The sequence below is a fragment of the Poecile atricapillus genome, chromosome 29 (assembly GCF_030490865.1).
Source record: "Poecile atricapillus isolate bPoeAtr1 chromosome 29, bPoeAtr1.hap1, whole genome shotgun sequence".
NCBI classification, from domain to species: domain Eukaryota; kingdom Metazoa; phylum Chordata; class Aves; order Passeriformes; family Paridae; genus Poecile; species Poecile atricapillus.
The window spans coordinates 4,226,327-4,245,391 of record NC_081277.1 but is presented as its reverse complement, the minus strand read 5'-3'; the positions used below and the strand labels follow the sequence as shown (position 1 = coordinate 4,245,391).

At 59.8% G+C, this 19,065-nt stretch overlaps 2 protein-coding genes and 1 long non-coding RNA gene across 3 annotated transcripts; 1 reads left to right on the top strand and 2 right to left on the bottom strand.

The window, feature by feature from the left end:
* Positions 1–778: 778 nt before the first annotated feature.
* CNNM4 (cyclin and CBS domain divalent metal cation transport mediator 4) lies at positions 779–13,776 on the top strand. Its single transcript, XM_058859489.1, has 7 exons — positions 779–2,235; positions 7,566–7,709; positions 7,799–7,936; positions 8,934–9,103; positions 9,894–9,993; positions 11,651–11,832; positions 13,164–13,776. The coding sequence occupies exons 1-7, from the start codon at positions 813–815 to the stop codon at positions 13,371–13,373; spliced, it is 2,367 nt and encodes a 788-aa protein (XP_058715472.1). The 5' UTR covers positions 779–812; the 3' UTR covers positions 13,374–13,776.
* LOC131589745 (uncharacterized) lies at positions 11,037–11,632 on the bottom strand. Its single transcript, XR_009279835.1, has 3 exons — positions 11,488–11,632; positions 11,243–11,379; positions 11,037–11,077 (listed from the first exon to the last, which is right to left on the bottom strand). It is a non-coding gene; the product is annotated as an uncharacterized LOC131589745 (long non-coding RNA).
* Positions 13,777–15,281: 1,505 nt separating the features above from the next.
* On the bottom strand, positions 15,282–18,299 carry ANKRD39 (ankyrin repeat domain 39). The gene is made up of 4 exons (XM_058859517.1): positions 17,840–18,299; positions 17,583–17,686; positions 16,456–16,659; positions 15,282–16,107 (listed from the first exon to the last, which is right to left on the bottom strand). Exons 1-4 carry the CDS (start codon positions 18,204–18,206, stop codon positions 15,970–15,972), a joined length of 813 nt encoding a protein of 270 aa, XP_058715500.1. The 5' UTR covers positions 18,207–18,299; the 3' UTR covers positions 15,282–15,969.
* Positions 18,300–19,065: the final 766 nt, after the last annotated feature.

Below are 19,065 nucleotides of genomic sequence, written 5' to 3'. Positions count from 1 at the left end.
CCACCCTCAGAAGTCCCGGTGCCTCCCTCATGGTCCCGGTGCCACCCTCATGGTCCCGGTTCATCGGGGACACCCCCAAACCCAGGCCACCACCGGCCCCTTTAAGGGGCGGGGCTTGGGGGGAGTGTGACGCCCCTGGGGGCGCGGAGTGGGCGTGGCCACCAGAGTGACGTCACAGGGGGCGTGGTTATATGTGAGGTCCCCGTGTGGGCGTGGTCACATTGGTTATAATTAGGCACAATCATATCTGTGACGTCACAGGGGGCGTGGCCATGTGTGAGTTCCCCGTGTGGGCGTGGTCACATTGATTATAATTAGGCACAATCACATCTGTGACGTCACAGGGAGCGCGTGCCCAGCCGTGTGACTCCCTCAGAGTGGGCGTGGTGTGGATGGTGACGTCACCGCAGGGTTCCCCCCCCCTCAGGATCCCTTCCCCCCGCCGCGGGGCGGAGCTCAGGGGTGTGACGTCACATCAAAGGGTCTCACCGAGGGTCAGACGAGTGACCTGTGTGTGACGTCACCTTTTGGGGACGGGGTCACGGTAACTACACCCCGGTGGGGGCGGGGACGCGTCTCTGCGTGACGTAACCGAAGAGGGCGTGGCCTCTTCCTTCAGGGGCGTGGCAAGACCCTCCCTCTGCTGCGTTCCCCGTGTGACGTCACCACGGGCGTGACCTCACTCACCCCTTTCAGGGCGTGTCCACAGTGACGTCACTACGCTGAGGGGGGGAGGGGGGCGTGCCCCAGCGCGCGTGACGTCACCGCGTGGGCCGCCTCCGCCGTGCGTGACGCTCCCGCCAGTGCCCAACATGGCGGCGGGCGGCGGCGGCGGCAGCGGCGGCTGTGAGGGGACCCCGTTATCCCCGGGCCCGTTCCTGCCGCCGCTGCTGCTGCTGCTGCTGCTGCCGCTGCCCTGCGCCTCCATCCCCGCTCCCGACACCGTGGTGCTGGGGCTGCGCCTGGAGGAGAGCTCCAAACCGGCCGAGGCGGCGGCGGTAGCGGCGGCGGGGGCGGCCCGCGGGCCCATCCGCCTCACGGAAGGCAGCGAGGCCTTGCTCCGCCTCTACGGGCTGGGCTTAGGCCCCGGCGCCGCCGAACGAGTGGCTTTCGCCGAGCTGCGAGCGGGAGGCAACGCTTCGAGCGGGAACTCCACGTGCCAGGAGCGATCGCAGGATCTGCTGGTGAGGCCCGGGCCCGCCGAGCCCCGCGACACCTCCGCGCTGCTCCGGGTGAGGGTCCAGCCCCTCCGCAAGGACGAGCGCATCAAAACCTACGTGTTGTGCTCTCAACGCCGGCCCGGCCAGCCCTGGCTGCCGCACCAAGGCTTGGATGGACACGTGGTGGTTCTGGAGGAGAAGAAATCGCTGCTGCCGCTGTGGTTGCAGGTGATTCTGATCGCGGCGTTGTTGGTGCTGTCGGGGATGTTCAGCGGGCTCAATTTGGGGTTGATGGCGTTGGATCCCATGGAGCTGCGGATCGTGCAGAACTGCGGCACGGATAAGGAGAAGCGTTACGCCCGCAGGATCGAGCCCATCCGGAGGAAAGGGAATTATCTGCTGTGCTCGCTGCTGTTGGGCAACGTGCTGGTCAACACCACCCTCACCATCCTGCTGGACGATCTCATCGGCTCCGGCATCGGCGCCGTGGTGGCCTCCACCATCGGCATCGTCATCTTCGGGGAGATCGTGCCGCAGGCGCTCTGCTCCCGGCACGGGCTGGCCGTGGGCGCCAACACCATCGTGGTCACCAAGTTCTTCATGCTGGTGACGTTCCCGCTGTCCTTCCCCATCAGCAAACTCCTGGATTGCATCCTGGGCCAGGAGATCGGCACCGTCTACAACCGGGAGAAGCTGGTGGAGATGCTGAAGGTGACGGAGCCTTACAACGACCTGGTGAGGGAGGAGCTGAACATGATCCAGGGAGCGCTGGAGCTGCGCACCAAGACGGTGGAGGACGTGATGACCCCGCTGCAGAACTGCTTCATGATCAACAGCGACGCCATCCTGGACTTCAACACCATGTCTGAGATCATGGAGAGCGGCTACACGCGCATCCCGGTCTACGAGGACGAGAGGTCCAACATCATGGACATCCTCTACGTCAAGGACCTGGCCTTTGTGGATCCCGATGATTGCACGCCCCTCAAAACCATCACCAAGTTCTACAACCACCCCGTGCACGTGGTTTTCCACGACACCAAGCTGGATGCCATGCTGGAGGAGTTCAAAAAGGGTGAGTGAGGAGGGCTTGGAAGGGAAATTCCAGCTGGAAGTGAAATTCCGGCTGGAGGAGAAATTCTGGCTGGAAAAGAAGTTCTGGCTGGAAGAGAAATTCTGGTTGGAAGGGAAATTCCAGCTGGAAAAGAAATTTGGTTGGAAGTGAAATTCCAGCTGGAAGAGAAATTTTGGCTGGAAAAGAAATTCTGGCTGGAAAAGAAATTCTGGTTGGAAGCGAAATTCCAGCTAGAAGTGAAATTTGGTTGGAAGCGAAATTCTGGTTGGAAGGGAAATTCCAGTTGGAAGTGAAATTCTGGCTGGAAACAAAATTCCAGCTGGAAGAGAAATTCCAGGGGAAGAGAAATTCCAGCTGGAAAAGAAATTCCAGGGGAAGAGAAATTCTGGTTGGAAGCGAAATTCTGGTTGGAAGGGAAATTCCGGTTGGAAGCGAAATTCCAGCTAGAAGTGAAATTTGGTTGGAAGAGAAATTCTGGCTGGAAGCGAAATTCCAGCTGGAAGTGAAATTTGGTTGGAAGTGAAATTCTGGCTGGAAGAGAAATTCCAGCTGGAGGAGAAATTCTGGTTGGAAGTGAAATTCCAGCTAGAAGTGAAATTCTGGCTGGAAAAGAAATTCCAGCTGGAAGTGAAATTCCCAGTGGGTTTTGCTCTCCAGAGCTGATTCCAGGGGATCCCACGATCCCCAGGGAATGAGAGACAGGCAAAGGGGAGGTCACTGAGCTTTAATCCCAGATTTCCTGGGAGTTTTCCCGTGTTGGGAATGTTTCCTTGCTCCTGAGGCTGCTGGAAAATCTCTGGGCTCCCCTTGGTTTTGGGTTTGGCTCCTTCCTCCGGGATTTTTCCTGGAGCTGGGAACTTCCAGGGAAGTTCCAGGAACTTCCAGGGCTGCTGGGATCCCGACAAGAGAGGATGGAACAGGATGTGGGAATCTCCAGGGTGGGATTTACCTTTCCCAGGACCTTTTCCCAAAAATCTGGAGCTTGGAATGGGATGTGGGAATCTCCAGGGTGGGATTTACCTTTCCCAGGCTCTTTTCCCAAAAATCTGGAGCTTGGAATGGGATGTGGAAAACCCTGAGGTGGGATTTGCCCTTCCCAGGCTCTTTTCCCAAAAATCTGGAGCTTGGAATGGGATGTGGGAATCTCCAAGGTGGGATTTGCCCTTCCCAGGCTCTTTTCCCAAAAATCTGGAGCTTGGAATGGGATGTGGGAACGTCCAAGGTGGGATTTTCCCTTCCCAGGCTCTTTTCCCAAGGTTTTTCCTCCCTGGAAATCTCCAGAGCAGCTCCTGGGACATTCCAGGGAAAATCCAGGGATTCCCAAACCCCTTCCTGCAGCAGAAACTCGCTGAGGGTTTGGGAGATTCCAATCCCATTCCATCCCAAAAATCTGGAGCTTGGAATGGGATATGGGAATCTCCAGGGTGGGATTTCCCTTTCCCAGGCTCTTTTCCCAAAAATCTGGAGCTTGGAATGGGATGTGAGAATCTCCAGGGTGGGATTTCCCTTCCCAGGCTCTTTTCCCAAAAATCTGGAGCTTGGAATGGGATGTTGGAATCTCCAAGGTGGGATTTGCCCTTCCCAGGCTCTTTTCCCAAGGTTTTCCCTCCCTGGGAATCTCCAGAGCAGCTCCCAGGACATCCCAGGGAAAATCCAGGGATTCCCAAACCCCATTCCAGAGGGAATAATTAATATAATGAATGGATGTGTTAATTGTGGGGTTGGAGTGAGGTGTTGCCCTTGGGGTGACAATTCCCAAATCTCACTTTTCCTTTTCGGCTCCAGGCTTGGAGTGGGGAATTTCCCTCTGGGAATGGCCAGGATGGAAAAGGGAATGTTCCAGGGGAGGGAATGGGGACAGGGAATGGATTCAAAAGGGAAAAAATGGGGATTTCAGTGGGAATTTTGGGATGGAATTCCCAGAGGATCTGTGTGTATTCAAGGGGAAAAAATGGGGATTTCAATGGGATTTTTTGGGATGGAATTCCCAGAGGATCTGAATGGCTTTAAATGGAAAAATGGAGATTTCAATGGGAATTTTGGGATGGAATTCCCAGAGGAGCTGTATGGCTTTAAATGGAAAAATGGAGATTTCAATGGGATTTTTTGGGATGGAATTCCTGGCTCAGGGGATTTTTTGGATGGAATTCCCAGAGGATCTGTGGATTCAAAGGGAAAAAATGGGGATTTCAGAGGGAATTTTTGGGATGGAATTCCTGGTTCAGGGGATTTTTTGGGATGGAATTCCCAGAGGATCTGTATGGCTTTAAATGGAAAAATGGAGATTCCAATGGGATTTTTTGGGATGGAATTCCTGGCTTGGGAGTCTGGGATGGAATTCCCAGAGGATCTGTGGCTGCTCCATCCCTGTGGGATTTTTTGGGATGGAATTCCCAGAGGAGCTGTGGATTCAAAGGGAAAAATGGGGATTTCAATGGGATTTTTTGGGATGGAATTCCCAGAGGAGCTGTGGATTCAAAGGGAAAAATGGAGATTCCAATGGGATTTTTGGGATGGAATTCCCAGAGGATCTGAATGGCTTCAGTTGGAAAAATGGGGATTCCAATGGGATTTTTGGGATGGAATTCCCAGAGGAGCTGTGGATTCAAATGGAAAAAATGGGAATTTCAATGGGATTTTTGGGATGGAATTCCCAGAGGATCTGTGTGGCTTTAAAGGGAAAAATGGGGATTTCAATGGGATTTTTTGGGATGGAATTCCTGGCTTGGGAGTCTGGGATGGAATTCCCAGAGGATCTGTGGCTGCTCCATCCCTGTGGGATTTTTTGGGATGGAATTCCCAGAGGATCTGAATGGCTTTAAATGGAAAAATGGAGATTCCAATGGGATTTTTGGGATGGAATTCCCAGAGGATCTGTGTGGCTTTAAATGGAAAAATGGAGATTCCAATGGGATTTTTGGGAAGGAATTCCCAGAGAATCTTTGGCTTTTCCATCCCTGGAAGTGTCCAAGGCCGGGCTGGAGCCACCAAGATCCCTCCCAGCCATCCCCACATTCCATAAAAACCCCTGGGGGATCTCCCTGTGCGGTTCCTCCTCCTCATTCCAGGTTTTTTTGGGATCAGTTGATCCCAATCCCGGTCTCTGGTGCTCTTTGTGCCACCGGTGTCGGAGTTTGACCATTCCGAGGTTTTTTGGGATGAAGAGGATGAAGAGGAAGAGGCTGATCCCGGTCTCTGGGTGCCCTTTGTGTCGGGGTTGGCTCATTCCAGGTTTTTTTGGGATTCCCTGATCCCAATCCCGGTCTCTGGTGCGCTTTGTGCCGCCGGGGTCGGAGTTTGACCATTCTGGGGTTTTTGGGATGAAGATGATGAAGAGGAGGAGGCTGATCCCAATCCCGGGTGCCCTTTGTGCCGCCGGGGTCGGGGTTGGCTCATTCCAGGTTTTTTTGGGATGAAGATGATGAAGAGGAGGAGGCTGATCCCAATCCCGGGTGCCCTTTGTGCCGCCGGTGTCGGAGTTTGACCATTCTGGGGTTTTATGGGATGAAGATGATGAAGAGGAAGAGGCTGATCCCGGTCTCTGGTGCCCTTTGTGCCGCCGGGGTCGGGGTTGGCTCATTCCAGGTTTTTTGGGATGAAGAGGATGAAGAGGAGGAGGCTGATCCCATCTCTGGTGCCCTTTGTGCCGCCGGGGTTGGGTTTTGCTGCGCCGGGGCCGCTCCCGGTGGTGCCGATCCCGCCGGGAGCGGCTCCTGACTCACCTGGGCTGTGCCAGAACATTCCATCCAACCCTGGGGGGAGGAGGAGGAGGAGGAGGGGGATGAAGATGAGGGGGATGAGGATGAGGATCCAGAAGGTTCTCCTGCCCTCCAGGAGCCTCCCCTGGGACCTTTTGAGGGTTCCAGAAGGTTCTCCTGCCCTCCAGGAACCTCCCCTGGGACGTTTTGGGGGCTCCAGGTGTTCCAGAAGGTTCTCCTGCCCTCCAGGAACCTCCCCTGGGACGTTTTGGGGGCTCCAGGTGTTCCAGAAGGTTCTCCTGCCCTCCAGGAACCTCCCCTGGGACATTCTGGGGGCTCCAGGTGTTCCAGAACATTCCCTGGGTGATGGGGTCAGCCCGGGAAGGGGGACAGGGATCCGTGGGGACATCCCGGGAATGCCGGGCCCGTCCCACACCCCGAGGTGCCTTCAGCTCTGACTGGGTTAATTAGTGCCGTTAACGAGGTTAATTAGTGCCATTAACGAGGTTAATTAGTGCCGTTAACGAGGTTAATTAGTGCCACTAACGAGGTTAGTTAGTGTCATTAAGCTGAGGTTAATTAGTGTCATTAAGCTGAGGTTAATTAGTGTCATTAAGCTGGGAGTGAGCCCTGCCCAGGGGATGGGTGGGGTTGTGATGAGTTTATTGCTCCAGGGATGGGGTGGGGTGGGGTGGGACAGCCCAGGGCTGGGGACACCCTGGGGACATCATGGGGACAGCCCAGGGCTGGGGACACCCTGGGGACATCATGGGGACAGCCCAGGGCTGGGGACACCCTGGGGACATCCTGGGGACAGCCCATGGCTGGGACACCCTGGGGACATCCTGGGGACACCCTGGGGACACCCTGGGGACATCCTGGGGACACCCTGGGGACATCCTGGGGACACCCTGGGGACACCCTGGGGACATCCTGGGGACACCCTGGGGACACCCTGGGGACAGCCCAGGGCTGGGGACACCCTGGGGACACCCTGGGGACACCCTGGGGACACCCTGGGGACATCCTGGGGACACCCTGGGGACATCCTGGGGACACCCTGGGGACACCCTGGGGACATCCTGGGGACACCCTGGGGACACCCTGGGGACAGCCCAGGGCTGGGGACACCCTGGGGACACCCTGGGGACAGCCCAGGGCTGGGGACACCCTGGGGACACCCTGGGGACACCCTGGGGACATCCTGGGGACATCATGGGGACACCCTGGGGACATCATGGGGACACCCTGGGGACAATCCCATGGTTGGGGACATTCTGTGGTTGGGGACAATCCCATGACTGGGACATCCCAAGGCTGGGACACCCTGGGGACACCCTGGGGACATCCTGGGGACATCCTGGGGACATCCCAGGGCTGGGACCCCCTGGTGACCCCCCGGTGACCCCCTGGTGACATCCCAGGGCTGGGACACCCTGGGGACATCCTGGGGACAATCCCATGGTTGGGGACATTCTGTGGTTGGGGACATCCCATGGCTGGGACACCCTGGGGACACTCTGGTGACCCCCTGGTGACCCCCCGGTGACCCCCCGGTGACCCCCTGGTGACCCCCCGGTGACACCCCCAAGTCGTGCTGGCCGTGTCCCACCCGTCCCACCCTCCCCACAGGGAAGTCCCACCTGGCCATCGTGCAGAAGGTGAACAACGAGGGCGAGGGCGACCCCTTCTACGAGGTTCTGGGGCTGGTGACCCTGGAGGACGTCATCGAGGAGATCATCAAATCCGAGATCCTGGATGAATCCGACACCTACAGTAGGTCCTGGTGTCCCCCCATCCCAAAAAACCTCGTTTTGGGGTTCTCTGGGTGGTCCTGCCGGTGGTGACCCCGCGGTTCCTCGCAGTCGACAACCGCAGCAGGAAGAGGGTGTGCAACCAGAAGAACCGGCGCGACTTCTCGGCCTTCAAGGACCCCGACAACGAGCTGAAGGTCAAGGTGTCACCTCAGCTCCTGCTGGCCGCCCACCGCTTCCTGTCCACCGGTCAGTGCGGTCACCTGGAGGATCTCAGAGGGTTCTGGTGGCTCCTCTGGGTGATCCAAGTGGGAGTTTTGGTGGTTCTCCTGGTTTTTTGTTGGGTTCTCCAGCACCCAAAATGGGAGGGGACAAGGTCAAGGTGTCACCTCAGCTCCTGCTGGCCGCCCACCATGTCCTGTCCACCGGTCAGTGTGGTCACCTGGAGGAGCTGGAGGATCTCAGAGGGTTCTGGTTGCTCCTCTGGGTGATCCAAGTGGGAGTTTTGGTTCTTGTCCCGGTTTTTTGTTGGGTTCTCCACCACCCAGAATGGGAGGGGACAAGGTTGGGGGTGGGTGACAGGTCCCAGGGGTCTCCATGGATTATTTGGGAGCTCTGGGATGGACATCCTGGAAGGTTGGAGTCCTCCAGGATGGGAATTCTGGTCCCAAGGGTCTCCCACACCATTCCAGGATGGGAATTCCATCCCCAAAGGTCTCCCAGACCATCCCAGGATGGGAATTCTGGTCCCAAAGATCTCCTAGACCATCCCAGGATGGGAATTCTGGTCCCAAGGGTCTCCTAGAACATTCCAGGATGGGAATTCCATCCCCAAGGATCTCCTAGACCATCCCAGGATGGGAATTCTGGTCCCAGGGGTCTCCCACACCATCCCAGGATGGGAATTCTGGTCCCAAGGGTCTCCTACATCATCCCAGGGTGGGAATTCCATCCCCAGGGGTCTCCTAGAACATTCCAGGATGGGAATTCCATCCCCAAAGGTCTCCTAGACCATCCCAGGATGGGAATTCTGGTCCCAGGGATCTCCCAGACCATCCCAAGATGGGAATTCTATCCCCAGGGGTCTCCTAGAACATTCCAGGATGGGAATTCTGGTCCCAAGGTTCTCCCAGACCATCCCAGGATGGGAATTCTGGTCCCAGGGGTCTCCCACACCATCCCAGGACAGGAATTCACCTTCTCCTGGAGGGGTCAGCCCCACCCCTGACCCTTTCCCCCTCTCCAGAGGTGACGCTCTTCACCCCCAACTTCATCTCGGAGAAGATCCTGCTGCGGCTCCTGAAATATTCCGACGTCATCCAGGAGCTGAAGTTCGACGAGGAGAACAAGAAATCGCCGCGGCACTTCCTGTACTGCAAGAACAAACCGGCCGACTACTTCATCCTCATCCTGCAGGTGCCAGGGATCCCTGAGGGATCTGGGGGTGGGGATCCACCAGGATCACATCCCTGAGGGATCTGGGGCTGGGGATCCCACTGGGATCACATCCCTGAGGGATCTGGGGCTGGGGATCCCACTGGGATCACATCCCTGAGGGATCTGGGGATCCTGCTGGGATCGCATCCCTGAGGGATCTGGGGCTGGGGATGAGCTGGGGATCCTGATGGGATCTGATCCCTGAGGGATCTGGGGCTGGGGATCCTGCTGGGATTGCATCCCTGAGGGATCTGGGGCTGGGGATCCCACTGGGATCACATCCCTGAGGGATCTGGAGCTGGGGATCCTGATGGGATCACATCCCTGAGGGATCTGGGGCTGGGGATCCTGATGGGATCACATCCCTGAGGGATCTGGGGCTGGGGATCCTGCTGGGATCACATCCCTGAGGGATCTGGGGCTGGGGATCCTGATGGGATCACATCCCTGAGGGATCTGGGGCTGGGGATCCTGATGGGATCACATCCCTGAGGGATCTGGGGCTGGGGATCTCATCCTTGTGGGATCTGGGGCTGGGGATCCCACCGGGATCTGATCCCCACGGGATCTGGGGCCGGGGATCTCATCCCCACGGGATCTGTGGCCGGGGATCTCATCCCCACGGGATCTGGGGCCGGGGATCTGATCCCTGAGGGATCTGTGGCTGGGGATCTGATCCCCACAGGATCTGGGGCCGGGGATCTGATCCCCACGGGATCTGGGGCCGGAGATCTGATCCCATCGGGCTCCATCTCGGTTCTCCCGGCAGGGCAAGGTGGAGGTGGAGGCTGGCAAGGAGTGCATGAAGTTTGAGGCGGGAGCGTTCTCCTACTACGGGGTGATGGCTCTGAGCCCCCCGCCGGGATCTGGTGAGCGCCCCCGGGACCCCCACGGGAGCTGCTGACACCGGGAGAGGGAGGGTCCGGGGCTCAGCCAGGGGATCCCAGAAACCTGAGGGAATCCCAGAAAAGGGAATTCCAGTGTCCTGAGGGAATCCCAGAATCCAGAGGGAATCCCAGAAACCTGAGGGAATCCCAGAATCCGAGGGAATCCCAGAGTCCTGAGGGAATCCCAGAATCCAGAGGGAATTACAGAAACACGAGGGAATTCCAGAGTCCTGAGGGAATCCCAGAAAAGGGAATCCCAGAGTCCTGAGGGAATCCCAGAATCCAGAGGGAATTCCAGAAACACGAGGGAATTCCAGAAACCCAAGGGAATCCCAGAATCTTGAGAGAATCCCAGAGTCCTGAGGGAATTCCAGAAAAACGAGGGAATCCCAGAGTCCTGAGGGAATCCCAGAGTCCTGAGGGAATTCCAGAGTCCTGAGGGAATTCCAGAAACCCGAGGGAATTCCAGAAACCGAGGGAATTCCAGAAACCAAGAGAAATCCAGAATCCAAGGGAATCCCAGAATCCAGAGGGAATCCCATAAACACAGGAGGGTCCGGGGGTCGGAATCCCATCGGTGTTCCCGGGACAGCCAGGGGATCCCAGAGTCCTGAGGGAATTGAGGGAATCCCAGAGTCCTGAGGGAATTCCATAAACATGGGAGGGTCCGGGGGTCGGAATCACATCGGTGATCCGGGGACAGCCAGGGGATCCCAGAAACCTGAGGGAATCCCAGAATCCGAGGGAATCCCAGAGTCCTGAGGGAATCCCAGAATCCAGAGGGAATTACAGAAACACGAGGGAATCCCAGAGTCGTGAGGGAATTCCAGAAACCCGAGGGAATCCCATAAACCCAAGAGAATCCCAGAAACCCAAGGGAATCCCAAAACTCCAAGATAATCCCAAAACCCCGAGAGAATCCCCAACCACCCCTTCCCTCCATCATCCCCCAAACTCCCACAACTCAGTGGGATCAGTCTCTCCCGAGTTGGAGATGCCGGAATTCGGGAAATCTCCGAGAAGAACAACCCCAAACCTTCCCAAAAGGAGAAACAACCCCAAAAACCTTCCCAAAAAGAGAAACAACCCCAAAAACCTTCCCAAAAAGAGAAACAACCCCAAAAACCTTCCCAAAAGAACCAACCCCAAACCTTCCGAAAAAGAGAACCAACCCCAAACCTTCCCAAAAGAACCAACCCCAAACCTTCCCAAAAGAAACAACCCCAAACACTCCCAAAAGGAGAAACAATCCCAAAAACCTTCCCAAAAGGAGAAACAACCCCAAAAATTCCCAAAAGAACCAACCTCAAACATTCCCAAAAGGAGAAACAACCCCAAAAATTCCCAAAAGCAGAACCAACCCCAAACCTTCCCAAAAGAACCAAACCCAAACATTCCCAAAAGGAGAAACAACCCCAACCATTCCCAAAAGCAGAACCATTCCCAAAAACATTCCCAAGAGAACCAACCCCAAACCTTCCCAAAAAGAGAAACCAACCCCAAAAATTCCCAAAAGAACCAACCCCAAACCTTCCCAAAAGGAGAAACAATCCCAAAAATTCCCAAAAAGAGAAACCAACCCCAAAAATCTTCCCAAAAAGAGAAACCAACCCCAAAAATTCCCCAAAAAACCCCGCAGAGCTCCGTTCCCCGTCCCACACCAGCGGCCTGAACCGCTCGGCGTCGCTGAGCTACCACGAGCGCTCGGATTCGGGCTCGTCGCCGGTCAGCGGCAGCACCAACGCGCTCAGCGGCGCCGGCGCCGCGCCCTACGTGGCCGATTTCAGCGTCCGCGCCCTCAGCGACCTCCAGTTCGTCAAGGTCAGCGTTCCCGGCGGGAATTGGGGATGGAAAATCCAATGGGGTGGGATTTTCCCGGTGGTTTGGGGGGATTGGGGTGGGGATTGGGGGAGTTGAGGGGTGTTGGAGAGTCCTGGGGTGGGAATTCCGGTGTTTTGGGGTGTCCTGTCCATCATGGAATGGGAATTCTGGTGTTTTGGGGTGTCCTGTTCATCCTGGAATGGGAATTCCAACATTTTGGGGTGTCCTGTCCAATCTGGAATGGGAATTCTGGTGTTTTGGGGTGTCCCGTCCATCCTGGAATGGGAATTCCAGCATTTTGGGGTGTCCCATCCATCCTGGGGTGGGAATTCCGACATTTTGGGGTGTCCTGTCCAATCTGGAATGGGAATTCCAACATTTTGGGGTGTCCCATCCATCATGGAATGGGAATTCTGGTGTTTTGGGGTGTCCTATCCATTCTGGGGTGGGAATTCTGACATTTTGGGGTCTCCACACAATTTTGGGGTTACGACACTTTGGGGTGTCCTGTACCAACCTGGGATGGGATTTTCCGAATGGTTTGGGGGTCACGGGGTGGTTTGGGGGGATTGGGGTGGAGGTTGGGGGAGTTGAGGGGTGTTGGAGAGTCCTGGGGTGGGAATTCCAGTGTTTTGGGGTGTCCCATCCATCATGGAATGGGAATTCCGGTGTTTTGGGGTGTCCCGTCCATCATGGAATGGGAATTCCGGCGTTTTGGGGTGTCCTGTCCAATCTGGAATAGGAATTCCAACACTTTGGGGTGTCCTATCCAATCTGGAATGGGAATTCCAGCATTTTGGGGTGTCCTGTCCGTCCTGGGGTGGGAATTCTGGCATTTTGGGGTGTCCTATCCAATCTGGAATGGGAATTCTGACATTTTGGGGTGTCCCATCCATCATGGAATGGGAATTCCGACATTTTGGGGTGTCCTGTCCAACCTGGGATGGGAATTCCAACATTTTGGGGTCTCCACACAATTTTGGGATGAGAATTCTGACCCTTTGGGGTCTCCTATCCAACCTGGGGTGGGAACCCCACCCCATTTAGGATCTCCCCACCATTTTGGGGTGGGAATTCCGACACTTTGGGGTGTCTTGTCCATCCTGGGCTGGGAATTCTGACATTTTGGGTTTTTCCCACCATTTTGGGGTGGGAACCCCACCCCGTTTGGGATCTCCCCACCATTCTGGGATGGGAATTCCATTCCTTTGGGTTCTCCTGTCCAACCTGGGATGGGAATTCCAGCATTTTGGGTTCTCCCCACCATCCTGGGCTGGGAATTCCGTCCCGTTTGTGCTGTCCCGCCGCATCCCGCGCTGTTCCCGGGGCAGATCACGCGGCAGGAGTACCAGAACGGGCTGCTGGCCTCGCGCATGGACAGCTGTCCCCAGTCCCCCGACAGCGCCGCGCCCAAAGCGGAGCCGGGGATCCCGGAGCGGCCGGAGCCGCCGGCGCCGGCGGACGAAACCACGAGTTTGCTCAACGAGAGGAACTGCCTGAGCCGCCGGAGCAACCACAGCGGCCTGGAGAATTCCATCTGAGCCCGGAGAGCCGGGAGGGAGCGGCCGGAGCCGGGAATCGCCGCCGTTCCCGGCCGCGTGGCTCCCGGCGTGGACGGGAGCGGCGCCATCTCCGCCGGCGCGGCGCCGACGGCTCAGGGAGCTTCGGGTGCGGGGCTGCCGCCCTGGGGACCCCCGGGATGGGGATCCCAACCCTGCCAGAGATCCAGGATGGAGATCCCAACCCTGCTGGGAATCTGGGATGGAGATCCCAACCCTGCCAGAGATCCAGGATGGAGATCCCAATCCTGCTGGGATGGAGATCCCAACCCTGCTGGAGATCCACAATGGGGATCCCAATCCTGCCAGAGATCCAGGATGGCGATCCCAACCCTGCCATGATCCTGGGATGGGGATCCCAACCCTGCTGGGAATCTGGGAATGGAGATCCCAACCCTGCTGGGAATGGAGATCCCAACCCTGCCATGATCCCAGGATGGAGATCCCAGCCCTGCCAGAGATCCAGGATGGAGATCCCAACCCTGCTGGAGATCCAGGATGGAGATCCCAACCCTGCTGGGAATCTGGGATGGGGATCCCAACCCTGCCAGAGATCCAGGATGGAGATCCCAACCCTGCCATGATCCTGGGAATGGAGATCCCAACCCTGCTGGGATGGAGATCCCAACCCTGCCATGATCCCAGGATGGAGATCCCAGCCCTGCCAGAGATCCAGGATGGAGATCCCAACCCTGCTGGAGATCCACGATGGAGATCCCAACCCTGCCATGATCCTGGGATGGAGATCCCAACCCTGCCAGGAAATCTGGGAAGGAGATCCCAACCCTGCTGGAGATCCACGATGGAGATCCCAACCCTGCTGGGAATGGAGATCCCAACCCTGCCATGATCCCGGGATGGGGATCCCAATCCTGCTGGAGATCCAGGATGGAGATCCCAACTCTGCTGGGAATCTGGGATGGAGATCCCAACCCTGCCAGAGATCCGGGATGGGGATCCCAATCCTGCTGGAGATCCAGGATGGGGATCCCATTCCTTTGGGATCCCTGGGATGGAAATCCCAGCCCCTCAGGGCTCCTTCACCATCCTGGCATGGGAATTCCATCCCTTTGGGATCCTTTGGGATCTCCTACACCACTTTGGGATCCTCTGGGATAAATCCCAGCCCCTCTCCGGTGATTTTGGGATCCCTGGGATAAATCCCAGCCCCTCTCCGGAGTTTTTGGGATCCCTGGGATAAATCCCAGCCCCTCTCCGGTGATTTTGGGATCCCTGGGATAAATCCCAGCCCCTCTCCGGTGATTTTGGGATCCCTGGGATAAATCCCGGCCCCTCTCCGGAGTTTTTGGGACCCCCCGGATAAATCCCGGTCCCTTCCCCGTGCCCACCCCCCTTTCCCCGCTGGCCCGGGGGCTCCGGGGGACGCGGGGACAGAGTTGGGGACCCCCAGGGGGGGTCCCAGAGTTCCGGGGTCCCCTTGGAGGGGGGGTGGGGGGGAGGGGAGGGTCCGGTGCCTTCCTCCCCCTCTCCCCTCCCCCAAATCCCGGGGGCGTCTCAGGGTCGGTTTTGGGGTCCGGGTTTTGGGGTGACAGCGCTAGCGACCAAAGTTGTACAGGCAGGAGGGGGCTGAGGGTCCCCCCAAAACCCCCCCGGGACCCCCCCCGGGCTGGGGGGAGGGGGAGAGAGACCCTGACCCCCCCCCAAAAAAACAAAAATAAGCACAAAAAGTTCCCCCCGGGGTGAACTCCTGTAAGTTATTGGGAGAAGGTTGAATTATTTTTCTTAATCACATCTCGACGATCAGTTCCTAGGTCCTTCCGCGGGGAGATTTTAGAAATAATAATAATAATTAATTAATAATAATAATAATAATTAATAATTAATAATAAGCCAGGAAAAAACAAACAAAAAAAAAAACAAAAAAAAAAGCAAGAAAAAAAAAAACTTTTTTTATTAAATCTTCCTCTATGCAAAACCCCTTCCTTTTCCTTCCCCCCCCACGGGAATTCCTATTTATTGTTCAGGTTTGATTTGTATTTTTTTGGGGAGCTCGGGCCGAGGGGGGAGGGGCGGGGGGGGCCGGGCCTCCCCCTCCCGGTTCTGCCCTTCCCCCACCCCTCCCCCCCCTCGGTTGTGAAACCGACCGTGGAATTTTTATTTCATGGGGTTTTTTTCAGGGGGCTTTTTTGCCAGATGGGTTAATAAAAATTCTATATCTGTGCTGGGTGTCGGTGCTGCGCGGGGGGCGGGGCTCTGGTTACCGGGGGAGGGGCTCCGTTATTGGGAGAGGGCTCCGGTTACCGGGGGCGGGGCTCCGTTGCCAGGGGAGGGGCTCCGTTACCGCGGGAGGGGCTCCGGTTACCGGGGGAGGGCTCCGGTTACCCGGGGAGGGGCTCCGGTTACCGGGGCTCATTTAAAGGACGCGGCGCCTTTAAATCCTGGCTCCTCCCCCCGTGGTTTATACCTCGAGGCTCCGCCCCCCGCGGGCGCTGATTGGCTGCCTTCCCTGAGGCGGTGCTGCACGCGATTGGCTGCGGCGCAGAGGTGGGCGTGGCGAAGAGGAGAGGCGGGCGGCGATTGGCTCAGAGCGCGGCGGAGTGGGCGTGGCCGCGTCCCCTCAGGCGTCCAGCAGGTCCCTCACGGCCGGGTGCGCCCCGTCCCGCGGGCTCCGGCCCCGCGCATCGCGGAGAGCGGCGAGCGCCGGCCGCTGCCGCAGGAGGAGCGCGCAGAGCTCGCGGTGCCCCTGCTCCGCCGCCTGGCGACAGCGGTGTCACCCCCGGGCCACACGGGGACACACGGGGACACCCCCCGGGTGAGTGAGGCCTGGCCACAGCGGTGTCACCCCCGGGCCACACGGGGACAAACCCCGAGCCACACGGGAACACACGGGGACACCCCCCGAGCCACACGGGGACACCCCCCGGGTGAGTGAGGCCTGGCGACAGCGATGTCACCCCCGGGCCACACGGGGACAATCCCCGAGCCACACGGGGACACCCCCCGAACCCCCCGGGTGAGTGAGGCCTGGTGACAGCGGTGTCACCCCCGGGCCACACGGGGACCCCTCCCGAGCCCCTCCCCCGGTGCCCCCCGGTGCTCCCACCTTGTGCAGGCCGGTTCTGCCGTCCTGGTCGGCGGCCGCGGGGTCGGCGCCGTGCTCCAGCAGCAGCTCGGTGACGGCGCGGTGGCCGCAGTAGCAGGCGCGGTGCAGCGGGGTGGCCCCGCCGGGGGTGCGGGCGTCGCACGGAGCCCCCCGCTCCAGCAGCAGCCGGCAAACAGCCAGGTGCCCGTTCCGGCTGGCGTAGTGCTGAGGGACACCCGGGACAGTCGTGACAGCAACCGGGGACACTCCGGGAACTCCGGGGACACCCCGGGACACCCGGGACAGGCTGGGAACCCCGGGCCAGGCTGGGAACCCCGGGACCCCGGGGACAGCCGGGGACACCCCGGGACAGCCGGGGAACCCCGGGACCCCCGGGACACCCGGGACAGCAGCCGGGGAACCCCGGGACAGCCGAGACAGCAGCCGGGGACACCCCGGGACCCCCGGGACAGCCGGGGAACCCTGGGACCCCCGGGAACCCCGGGACAGCAGCCGGGGAACCCCGGGAACCCCGGGACAGCAGCCGGGGACACCCCGGGACCCCCGGGACAGCCGGGGAACCCTGGGACCCCCGGGAACCCCGGGACAGCAGCCGGGGACACCCCGGGACCCCCGGGACAGCCGGGGAACCCCAGGCCAGGCTGGGAACCCCGGGACCCCCAACACCCCCGTACCAGGGCCGTGTACCCCGCCAGGTCAGGACCCCCGGTATCCCCGGTATCCCCGTACCAGGGCCGTGTACCCCGCCAGGTCAGGACCCCAAAGACCCCCGGTACCCCCGGTACCCCCGGTATCCCCGGTATCCCCGGTATCCCCGGTACCCCCGGTATCCCCGGTATCCCCGGTATCCCCGTACCAGGGCCGTGTACCCCGCCAGGTCAGGATCCCCGGTACCCCCGGTATCCCCGGTACCCCGTACCAGGGCCGTGTACCCCGCCAGGTCAGGATCCCCGGTATCCCCGGTATCCCCGGTACCCCGTACCAGGGCCGTGTACCCCGCCAGGTCAGGATCCCCGGTACCCCCGGTATCCCCGGTACCCCGTACCAGGGCCGTGTACCCCGCCAGGTCAGGACCCCAAAGACCCCCGGTACCCCCGGTATCCCCGGTACCCCCGGTATCCCCGTACCAGAGCCGTGTACCCCGCCAGGTCGGGCTCCGCGGGGTCCCCGCGCCGCTCCAGCAGCTGCAGCACCCGCGCCTCGTCCCCGTCCCGCGCCGCCGCCCAGATCCCTGCGAATAGCGGGGCCGGCTCAGACCGGGACGGAGCCCCGGGCCCGCCCCGAGTCCCCTCCGGTACCGGGCACCCCAGCCCAGAGCCCCCCTGAGCTCCGCCGGTACCGGTAACCCGGCCCTGCTGCCCCCCAGCCCCGGAGCCCCCCGGACCCCGCTCGAAGTCCATCTCGGGCAGGCTCTGGTGCACGCTGGGCACGGCCACCCGCCCCGGGCAGCACCGAGCGGGCGGCGAGCGGCGACCACCGGCCATGGCGGCGGGGGAACGGCGGCGAACGGGGCCGAGGGGCGGCGGAAAGGGCCGAGGGGCGGCGGAAAGGGCCGAGGGGAGGCGGAAAGGACCGAGGGGCGGCGGAAAGGGCCGAGGGGAGGCGGAAAGGACCGAGGGGAGCCGAAAAGGGCTGAATTGGTCGGAAAGGGCCGAGTGAGAACGGAAAGAGCCGATGATGATGCAAGGGGCCGGAAAATACCGAAGGGAGCCGAAGGACCCCTCGATCCGGCGCATGCGCACTGTCAACATCACCCCCAGCGCCAGGGGGCGCCCTCGGCCGCTCAGAGCCCCCTTTGGGGTCCCCTCCCCCACCCCAGTTTTGGGGTCCCCACCCCCAGTTTTGGGGTCCCAGGGCAATGGGGGGGGTCCCAGGGCAATGGGGGGTCCCCGATATCGGGGTGTCCCTGGGCTCCCCCTCCCCGTGATGGGATTCCCAGCGCTTCCCCCCGCCCCGACCCCATTCCCAGCCCCCCCCCGATCCCATTTCCCCCACCCTGATCCCATTTCCCACCCCCCCGATCCCATTTCCCATTCCCATCCCCCCCGATCCCATTCCCAGCCCCCCCGATCCCATTCCCAGCCCCCCCGATCCCATTTCCCACACCCTGATCCCATTTCCCTCCCCCCCAATCCCATTCCCAGCCCCCCTCTCCCCATTCCCAGCCCCCCCATCCCATTTCCCATCCCCCCATTTCCCATTCCCATCCCCCCCGATCCCATTCCCAAGCCCCCCGCTCCCATTTCCCATCCCCCATTCCCATTCCCAGCCCCCCGATCCCATTTCCCACATCCTGATCCCATTCCCACCCCCCAATCCCATTTCCCACATCCCATTTCCCATTCCCATCCCCCCCGATCCCATTCCCAAGCCCCCCGATCCCATTTCCCACCCCCCAATCCCATTTCCCACCCCCCTGTCCCCATTCCCACCCCCCCGCTCCCATTTCCTGCCCTTTTCCCATCAGAGCCTCCCCGGGGACCCCCCCTCGCTGCCCCCCGGCATCCGGGGAGGGCTCGGGGGGAGCCGGGCCCGGCCCCCCCGCCTGGGAACGGCTCCGCTTTGCCCATTTTTAGCCCCGCTGGAGCTTTTTCCATGAGCTCAGCACCG

Coding starts and splice junctions, on each gene's coding strand:
- CNNM4 (XM_058859489.1), top strand. CDS start 813: ATGGCGGCGGGCGGCGGCGGCGGCAGCGGCGGCTGTGAGGGGACCCCG. Junction 2,236..7,565: donor GCTGGAGGAGTTCAAAAAGG/GTGAGTGAGGAG, acceptor CCCTCCCCACAG/GGAAGTCCCACCTGGCCATC. Junction 11,833..13,163: donor GCGACCTCCAGTTCGTCAAG/GTCAGCGTTCCC, acceptor TTCCCGGGGCAG/ATCACGCGGCAGGAGTACCA.
- ANKRD39 (XM_058859517.1), bottom strand. CDS start 18,206: ATGTTGACAGTGCGCATGCGCCGGATCGAGGGGTCCTTCGGCTCCCTT. Junction 17,687..17,839: donor CGAGATGGACTTCGAGCGGG/GTCCGGGGGGCT, acceptor CGCTATTCGCAG/GGATCTGGGCGGCGGCGCGG. Junction 16,108..16,455: donor GCAGAACCGGCCTGCACAAG/GTGGGAGCACCG, acceptor CGCTGTCGCCAG/GCGGCGGAGCAGGGGCACCG.